Below are 9,590 nucleotides of genomic sequence, written 5' to 3' on the forward strand. Positions count from 1 at the left end.
TTGATCACTGGCTTTCAGCGGACTGAGAGGAAGTCGTGAGAAAGGGAATGGAGGGGGGTGTGGCTGGGACAGGGAGAGAGAGAGAGAGAGAGAGAGAGAGGCTCTTGTGTCGTATTGTGGGAGGAGTGTGTGTGTGTGTGTGACGTCTGCAGCAGACAGAAAGGGAGGAGAAAGAGAGAGAGAGAGAGAGAGAGAGAAAGGAAGAACTTTTTTTTCGAAAGTTTTTTTTTTTTTTTTATGTGTAATCCGCCTCGCTTTTCTAACCAAATTTGAAACACAAGAGTGTGAGAGATAAGAACCGCTGCGCAGACTGCAAAGGAGCGGCGAGTAAACAGAAAGAAAAGGGAGAGCGAGAGCGAGAGAGAGAGAGAGAGAAAGAGGAAGCGAGGGAAAAGCTCACACTGGCCTGGTTGAGCTCCGGCTCACAGATGACAGCATTAAAAATTGACGCTGTGTGAAGAAGCCTGGGGCCTGTTGACACGGAGGTGAGCTGGTCTTTCGCTCCGCTAATTACACTCTGAGGCTTGCAGGAAAGAATGCAAAAGAAAACAACCGTGAAAAAAACCAACTGCTACACAAACTGTCTTTTCACTGGACAATTTGTTCTTTTGTTATGTCTTTTGTCTGGGTTTTTTTCTTTTTTTTGTAGATCGTAAGTGCACTATCTTCCGTAATGCATGTTGTTTTGTTGGCCGATCCTGGCCCCATGAAGCCACAACTGAAACTAGGTCCACCGCTGTCGATTTAGCAGCTCAGGATTATTTTGTCAGTGTGCTCATGTAACCACTGTTGAAAGTATTTTTGGACCTGTTGAAAAAAAAATGGGAGTGTCTATGTTACCATTGTTTTTGTGTTTTTGGGGTTTTATTTTATTTTTTTATTTTTTTTTCCTTGGAAAATTGCCTCTGTGCTGAGTTAAATATTTACAGATTTCCATTTTCTGTTCCCAGCACAGACAGTTTCTTTGTAAACATGACTTCAGACTTGGATTCCAGTTTGACAAGCATTGACTGGTTACCCCAACTGGGAATCAGCACCCTCCGCTCCGGCAAAGAGAGAGGGGAGAGGGAGAGAAAGAGAGAGCGAGTGAGAGAAAGAGACATCCCTCCGTCCATCCCCACATCCTCTCCTCCTTCAAACTCCAAAGGGAAGCCCCCCCACAGTTACGCCACCCTCATCGCCATGGCGATAAGCTCCGCCCCCGAGAAGAAGCTGAGCTTGAACGACATCTACACATGGATCAGCGACACGTTCCCCTACTACAGCAGGGCGGGCCGCGGATGGAAGGTACTTGCAGAATCCCGCCGGTCCCAGGCAGATGTTTTAATAAATGACCCGGCACGAACGGGGGGGGGGGGGGGGGGGGGGGGGGGGGCGGGTGGGTCCCCCAAAGCTAGTCCTGGAGGGTTGAGATCCTGCTGGTTCCCGTATTAACCAAAACCGCTCTGGTCTCTGATCGGTGTACTCGGCTCCCGTAACGAGAGACGAGGCAGGACACCAGCAGGACCCGCGACCTCCAGGACTGGTTGACTTAACAGTCACGATTAGAGAAGGATATGTGTCACATGGTGTCTTGAGTGGGCGTGCCCGCCAGCGCCACGGTCCGTCACACCTCAGTGGTTGTACCCGACAGTAAGGTTGACAGCGTCACTCCTGTGGGTACGTTCGTGCGGGCAGCCCGCCCCCATCTCCAAAAATACATTGTGCTGCTGGGCTCTGCTATGATGGTTTAAGACCGAACACACCGTCAGCAGCTACCCTCACAGGGCCTATGCGATGCCTCGTGGGCCGGAGGGTCAAATTTCACATTTGAAATCGCAGGGGACGTTTTTTGGTTTGTTTGTGTGTTTAGGGAGATGAAGAGGGCGCTTGCTGGAATGGCTTTTAAAGAAACACGCGTACGAACGTGCCCCAGAGACACAAACTGATGTATTTTCACTTCCTGCGTGAAACCAGTATAAACAGGAAAAGTGTATCATCTCTTGTTCCCTGTTGTCATTGTCTGTGAGGAGAGTTTAAAAGTCTGAACTAAGGCAAGGCAGACTTCACTCAGCACAAACTGAACAGTGTCTGTCTGTGGTTGGGAACATATAAATATTCTTTCATTGAATTACCATTTTACCTGAAATGCAGATACAGTGTTAAAATATTACTCTTCATGCCAAGGAATTTTTCGTTCACTGGTTAGATTGATTAACTGAGTGACAGAGTGGTTGGTTGATTGATGGTTTGGTTGATCAATCGATCGATCGATTGATGGATGGATGGATTGATGGGTTGATTGTGCTGATCTGCAGCAAGACAACAAGTTATAACATTGGGATGCAGAGCACAATGTATGGCAAGTGTAGCAGTGTTTATATCCACTACTATAATCCAGTATTAATACTCACAAGGACAGATTATTACACACAAGTCCAGGGCAAACTCCAGACCTGGAAAGGATTATCAACAGATTATCGACACCCGTTCGCAGTGAATGTAATCCACGGTCCGGCTTAAGCTCTGTGTTAAGAGAGAACACCTGACGGGTCTCATTCAGGTCCAACATATATACTGCGCTTGATCCGTTATGAATGGTTTCCCCACGGAAGCAGGTTCTGAACTGAAATGACTGGACTAGGACTATTCGTGGTGCATACATCTTTGGATCTCGCTCCAATATTTATCCTCTGCACGACAATCTAGATTAGTTTTAATCCCGCTCTGTTACTGTGTTTGTAGTATTTGTTTTCCCGTCAGAGCGGCCGACGTTCCAAACAAACAAACAAAAAAAGTTCCATTGTTTAGGGCAGGCGTAGACAACCTTTATGCTGCCAGAGCTGAACTGTGCACGGGCCAATCCAACGTTCCCGGGTTCAGCTCCTCCAACGCTTAACGCCAGCGTCTTCAGTAACACTGAATCAGGTGTGTTTGATTAGTGTTCGAGTCCAAAAGAACCTGCATATGCTGTGGCTCCTCAAGACCAGAGCTGTCCGCATTTGGCTTAGTGTGTGGCTTAGGCGGGGCCACTGGGCTGATGTCCAGTCAGACCCAGTCGGGCTTCTGGTCTGATCGCAGCCACGGACTTTCCAAAAAGTTTCACCACGAAGCTCTAACGTGGCCAAGAATCACGCGCTCCGTACCAACACGTGGCTCTTGTCAGGCACCATTAAACCAGTTCGGCTATTGTTGACAAACCAGATGGTTGTGTAACCAGACCCTCTTCCAAATCGACCGTGAACCTGAAAGAAAGCGCTAGGTATTCATTTCCAGAGTGTGACCACACACACACAGATCACAAGACCTCCCGTCGCTCGTGCAACAGTGCGAGCTACGCTGCAGCAAAGACCATGTGTAAACACACACACACACGCAACTTCACTGTGTAAAGAAGATTAAAGAACCTGTTAAGGTTATCTCTTCTGTTAGCTGACCTTTCAGTTACAGTGACTGTGAACATTGCTGTTCAGACTTGAAACGATATCTGAGTCTGGTTAAGACTGAGGTCCTGACCCATATCTGATGGCTGTGGACCGGTTCTGTTCGCCAAGAGTTCAGTATCTGCTTTCTGACTGCGGCTAAGATCGTTTACTGAATGGACAGCTCACCTCTGGTGTGATGTGAAAACTGATAGTGCTTGTTATTCTCTCACAGAACTCCATCCGACACAACCTGTCTCTCAACAAATGCTTCCGGAAAGTTCCTCGACCACAAAATGACCCAGGAAAGGTGATGTTCTAAACTGAGGTCACATGTTTTCAACCCGTGTCACATTTTATTCGTAATCATAACTGTTGTACCTGCCGACTCGTGAATTTAAAAGGAACATCGTTGTTTAAGGTGTTTTTGTTGACTAATTCTTTGTCTAGTGTGCTAGTTATGCTTGTTAGCACACAATTCCAAGCTCCTCCCCATGTCTGTTTCCAGGGCTCCTATTGGACTATGGACAGTCCACCTGACACACCTGAACCCCAAGCCCAGCCCAGAGGAGTCAAACGTCCGTATCCTAAAGAAGAAGAAGAGGAGGAGGTGAGAGAGTGACAGAACACCAATCATGCTGTCACAGAACACTAAAATGTTCTGGAACACCAAAGTGTTCAGGAATCCCTGAAACATTCCGCTGAGGGTAAAAGAATACGAACGATGACTCTGAGCTCCGCAAAACTCTTCTAACTCCTCAGATTTCTGAGCAACCACTGAACGTTTGGATCTGTGAGCACTGGTTAAAAAAAAAAAGAAAACAAGGTCCTAGCTCTAGTTGAGGTCTTGCCAAATCCAATCAGAGACCACAGTGTTGTTGTGATATGAAAAAAAAGAAAACAAATCTCTGGACTTGAGAGACCTGTGGTAAAACGTGTGGTAGAACTTGAGAGACCTGTGGTAAAAAGTGTGGTAGAACTTGAGAGACCTGTGGTAAAACGTGTGTCTCCTTCATCTAAGGTCGAAGTCCCTCAGATACCCCCATCTCAGGAGAACAAGCCACATGCTGTTCCTCACCAGGAGCTGAATCCGGCCGTGCCCCCCCAGAAAAGCATAATGACCCCCCCTCCGTGCAAGGTACGAAAAACCAACAGCTCCTTTACTCTAAACATAAAGCTTTAAAAAGAGAAAAAAAAAGTTTGCGTGAATACTTGTCTTTAAAATAATAGGTTTGTAAAATGCTTCAAAACTGATGAATCTATGAATAAACCCTTCATTTTTTGGTAAGGTCGTCGCTCTTTTCAAAAATAAAAAGTCATTTTTTTTTCCTCTTTCTTTTTGTTTTTCTTCCCCAAATTATCTCGTTTCCATAGCAACGGGCCCCCGTCCAGTCGTCCCCAGTGCTCCCCTCTTCCCAGTCCTCCGTCGACGCCCCGCTCCGTTTCTCCTTCTCTGACCTGGATCTCCCCGATCTCTACGCCTCCTTCCAGTCTCTCTGCCGCAGCATGAGAGAGAGAGTCTCCTCGCACTGTGAGCGAGAACCTCCTTCTCTTTCTCCTCCCTGTTTCTACTTCTTTTTGGCTCCATCTTCCATTCTGTTTTCAGCATAGAAGGTTTTTTTTCCATTATGGGTATGAAGCAAGAGATTTGATATCTCTCTCTCTCTCTCTCTCTCTCTGTCTCTCTCTCTCTGTCTCTTTCCTCCAGCGGACAGCCTCACTATCCCTGGGATGACCAACGACAGTGCTCCTCTGCACACACCAACCCTCCTTCCACTCTCTCCCAATCCATGCCCAAACCCCAAACCAAATCCTAATCCCAATGCCAATCCCAACATTAATCCCAACCCAAACTGTAACCTAAATCCCAGCCTTAATACTCCCCACCTCAATGCTAATTTTAATCCTATAAACAACTCTGACCTCAACCCTGGTCTTAACCCCAACCCCAACCCTCTTATGTCGAACCCTGATACAAACTTTAACTCTAACCAAAACTTTTTGCCCAATCCCAATCTCAGTCTCAATCCCAATCCAAATCCCAATCCCAATCCCAATCCCAATCCAAATCCAAACACTAACCCAAACTCTGAAGCAGACAAACTCATAAACAACGGTAAGTACACCTGCTACTTTGTCATTTTGTGATGCTCAGCTTCAATGCGTCTGTAAGGTCCAGGCGACCATCAGCTTTAATGCGTCTGTAAGGTCCAGGCGACCATCAGCTTTAATGCGTGTGTAAGGTCCAGGCGACCAAACCCTCTCTCTCCGTCTCTCTGCCTCATCTACCTGTCTTCCCAGTTGTTCCTGCGGACTGGTTCACTAACACAGACTCTCTGAGGCAGAGTTTTCGAATTGCCAGCAGCCTGGACTGGTCTAACATAGACCTCACTTCCCATCCAGGTCAGTGCTCAGAGAGATATGGTCAAAAGCAGAGTGAAACTGGGCTCAAACCCGAAACGAAGGCACCAGTAATCCTGTTTAATCCTATTTAAAGTCACAGGGATGTGAAATTAGGCGTGTTTACAGTATGCCCACTGTGTGTAGTTTCTCTTTGTCTCTCACCTGATTTCAAAAAAAAAAAAAAGAAAGCTTTAATCCCTAAAAAGCAGTTTTAGCTTTATTTTGTATCAAGGACGTTGTATAAACAATAAGTAACAAACAGAGTACATTGTTGATGACATCATTAAAATTCGTTTTAAAAATCAAAACCTTTTTCCCTGTCCATCAGAGGGTCTATCGTCCTCTCTCTCATCTCTTCCCCTTTTTCACTGTTCACGTGTTTATCCCTCATATAACTGTTTTTTTTTATCCCTCATCTTTCCCGTACGTCAGACCTGGTGGAAAGCATGAGGCAAGCGGAGCTCTGTGATTGGGCGCTGGATCCCGCCCTCTTCACCTCGCTCTGCGATTCGCTCAACCGCTTCTTCACTCAGAAAGGTTTGATTGGTTCCTCTTCTGGGACGACCTCGTCCCTGAATCAGCTAGCCCCGCCCCCTCTCAGCGTCCCCTCGGCCGCGCCCCCGTCAGCGGCAGGCCTGACGCACCCTTCAGCGCAGGCGTACCCCACCCAGACCCCCAGCTATGCAGCAGGACCAAGGCGGACCCTGACCCCCCAGGGACAAAATCAAATTCTCCACAGACATGACGTCCCCCAGACGGCCACTAACCCACTTCTCCAACCTAACGGTAAGGATTCGAAAACACCCTCAGGGATTTTTTATTCTCTACTTCCTGCCAGCCACGTACAACAACACAAATGCTAACAAAAACATTAGCATGCCTATTTCTGATGGCTACTCTTTAGCTCTCCAGGATTATAATTAGCCATGTCAATCAATCAGTGTTCTTCAAGAAGATTCACCAAAAATAATCATTTATTCAAACCATCAGCAGAATAGCCAAGTGCTTTTTTTGGGGGGGGTTTTCCTCAATGGCAGTTAAAAGAAAACTACACTTAGTGATGGTAAATCACTGCAAAAGTCATAGGTTGCTAAATCGATGATTTTACACCACAAAAGGAACTGTCAGTTTCATTCCTCACTTCCTGTTTTCCTGTTGACCCGCCCACACATCATGTTTGAGATGATTGACTGGTTTGGGATCCGTGAGTGTGTGTAGCATTGAGTCACAGACAGACGTAATGTGGCGTTAGAGAGCTGAGAGCCGTGAGAGAGGAAGGTCAGGGGGAAGAGAGAGGGGCTGGTGGCTTTTGGAAGGAGCAGAGAGGGGCTGGTGGTTTTGGGAAGGAGCAGAGAGGGGCTGGTGGTTTTGGGAAGGAGCAGAGAGGGGCTGGTGGCTTTGGGAAGGAGCAGAGAGGGGCTGGTGGCTTTGTGAAGGAGCAGAGAGGGGCTGGTGGTTTTGGGAAGGAGCAGAGAGGGGCTGGTGGTTTTGGGAAGGAGCAGAGAGGGGCTGGTGGTTTTGGGAAGGAGCAGAGAGGGGCTGGTGGCTTTGGGAAGGAGCAGAGAGGGGCTGGTGGTTTTGGGAAGGAGCAGAGAGGGGCTGGTGGGTTTGGGAAGGAGCAGAGAGGGGCTGGTGGCTTTGGGAAGGAGCAGAGAGGGGCTGGTGGCTTTGTGAAGGAGCAGAGAGGGGCTGGTGGTTTTGGGAAGGAGCAGAGAGGGGCTGGTGGTTTTGGGAAGGAGCAGAGAGGGACTGGTGGTTTTGGGAAGGAGCAGAGAGGGGCTGGTGGCTTTGGGAAGGAGCAGAGAGGGGCTGGTGGTTTTGGGAAGGAGCAGAGAGGGGCTGGTGGTTTTGGGAAGGAGCAGAGAGGGGCTGGTGGCTTTAGGGTTGAGCTCTCTGTGGATGCTCTGTGGAGTTTTGGTGACATCCAGTCGCAGAATAACTTCCCATGATCCCCTCTGTCTCCCACAGCGCACCCAGATTCCAGCCAGAGAATCCGACCGCCGATGAAACACACCAACAGTGAGGAGATTCCAGACGAGTTCAACTGGGATTTGATTGCCTGAAAAAAAAAAAGGCTCTTTAGATGATCGAAAGAGCATGAATACGTATACACACGCTAAACCGAACATACCATAATACACACACACACACACACATACACATCCACGCTTCTGTGTCATTCCTTCACTCATATGCTTACACAAAACATAAAACTGACAATTTCACACATGCACACACACACACACACACACACATGCTTCTGTGTCATTCCTTCACTCATATGCTTACACAAAACATAAAACTGACAATCTCACACACACACACACACACACACACACACAGAACACATATAAACACAGAATGTTGCACAAAACCAAGGCTGGGGGGGGGGGGGGTTTATTACGTAATACAAGCATTCTAAATCCATTGATCATTGATTTCATCAAGGCTATGATTGAATTAGCGAGTTTTCAGTGTTTCAGTGTCGAGGGCCTGCGTGGGGTTCTAGAATTTTCCAGACAAAAAAAAACCCTCGAACGATACCACAAAACTGCCAGAGCTTTGATCTTCCAGGCGAACCGAAGCGTGACTCTTTCCCAGTGGACGCACTGCCCAGAGCATTCTGTGGAAGACGATGTGGTGACTGAACGCTTAGCCCCGCGTCACATGACTCCTGACTGAATAATCCACACATGGTCTTACATCCAGCGGCTCTGAGTGCATCATGTTGACATTTCACCGCTATAGACCAGTATGACCAATGCAAAATAAGTAAATTAACCAGTTTAACCAGTGACAGACCGACATAAACCTGACCCAAGGCGGTACTGCTGCAGCTGTACTGGTCCAAACGGTTGATTTTTGAATGAACTCCATGACTGACTGGTCTTTACCCAGTTTGACGGGTGGATGAGTCGGTTTGGGTGCTGATCTTCCCACCCCAAACCCAAGCAGGCACTGGCCACCGGATTGTGTCATCTTTGCTGACTGGGTTATTTCACGTGAATGCCTTTTTTTGGCAGGGGGGACAAGACAATGGTTGAACAGATTCCCAGGTTCCTTCAGACATGGACTGTACCATTGATAATATATATATATATATATATATATATATATATATATACATACGTGTGTGTGTGTGTGTGTGTGTACATGTGTGTGTGTGTGTGTGTGTGTGTGTGTATTTTTGTAATGGTATCCTTTGAGCTTCGGTCATTTTTTCACAGAATATTTCCACGAAATATTAACATCTCTTGCAATGTGACAAGGCAAACAGCAGGGGGCGGTTGTGGTACAGAATGCCACTGGGTTGAATGTGACTGAAGTAGGAGTGTCATAGAATGACATAAAGATGACTTAATGGACAACAGAACAGCTGAGCTTTTTAATCTTCTCCTTTTTCTTCTCGTCTTGTGTGATTTTTTTTCTTTTTTTTCCCCGGCACAGCTTAAGGATGTATCTTCCACTTGAAGGTTTCTGCATTTTGTCATTTCATATTACAATAAAAGATTTTCCAAACAAGCATCTTGGCTATTCTCATGAATTGTGCACTCAAGTAATGCATGTAAAGAGAAGACTGCGATGATTTCAGAAAGCAAAACTGAGACAACTTTAGGATTCAGCGCCAGTATGAGTATTCTGCATTATCCAGTCATACAGTACCAATTTGGTAAATTATTTCATTCTTTAAATGTTATATGTAAGTTTACATTAAATATGTGCTGTTTTTTATCTGCTCAGGCTGACTGAAATTTGTGTGGTACCTAAGATTAAAGATTAAATGAA

The 9,590-nt window shown here is 46.6% G+C and overlaps 1 protein-coding gene across 1 annotated transcript; it reads left to right on the forward strand.

The window, feature by feature from the left end:
* The first annotated feature begins 972 nt into the window (after positions 1 to 972).
* foxj2 (forkhead box J2) lies at positions 973 to 7,867 on the forward strand. Its single transcript, XM_030785585.1, has 10 exons — positions 973 to 1,287; positions 3,637 to 3,711; positions 3,910 to 4,011; positions 4,423 to 4,539; positions 4,794 to 4,932; positions 5,110 to 5,262; positions 5,377 to 5,517; positions 5,703 to 5,804; positions 6,237 to 6,590; positions 7,773 to 7,867. Exons 1-10 carry the CDS (start codon positions 973 to 975, stop codon positions 7,865 to 7,867), a joined length of 1,593 nt encoding a protein of 530 aa, XP_030641445.1.
* Positions 7,868 to 9,590: the final 1,723 nt, after the last annotated feature.

Source organism: Chanos chanos, chromosome 9, assembly GCF_902362185.1.
Source record: "Chanos chanos chromosome 9, fChaCha1.1, whole genome shotgun sequence".
In the NCBI taxonomy this organism is placed as follows: domain Eukaryota; kingdom Metazoa; phylum Chordata; class Actinopteri; order Gonorynchiformes; family Chanidae; genus Chanos; species Chanos chanos.

Excerpts from the sequence above, each read along its gene's own strand:
- foxj2 (XM_030785585.1), top strand. The coding sequence starts at position 973 with ATGACTTCAGACTTGGATTCCAGTTTGACAAGCATTGACTGGTTACCC. Across the intron at positions 4,012-4,422 it reads AAGAAGAAGAAGAGGAGGAG|GTCGAAGTCCCTCAGATACC; the intron begins GTGAGAGAGTGA and ends CCTTCATCTAAG. Across the intron at positions 5,518-5,702 it reads AGACAAACTCATAAACAACG|TTGTTCCTGCGGACTGGTTC; the intron begins GTAAGTACACCT and ends CTGTCTTCCCAG.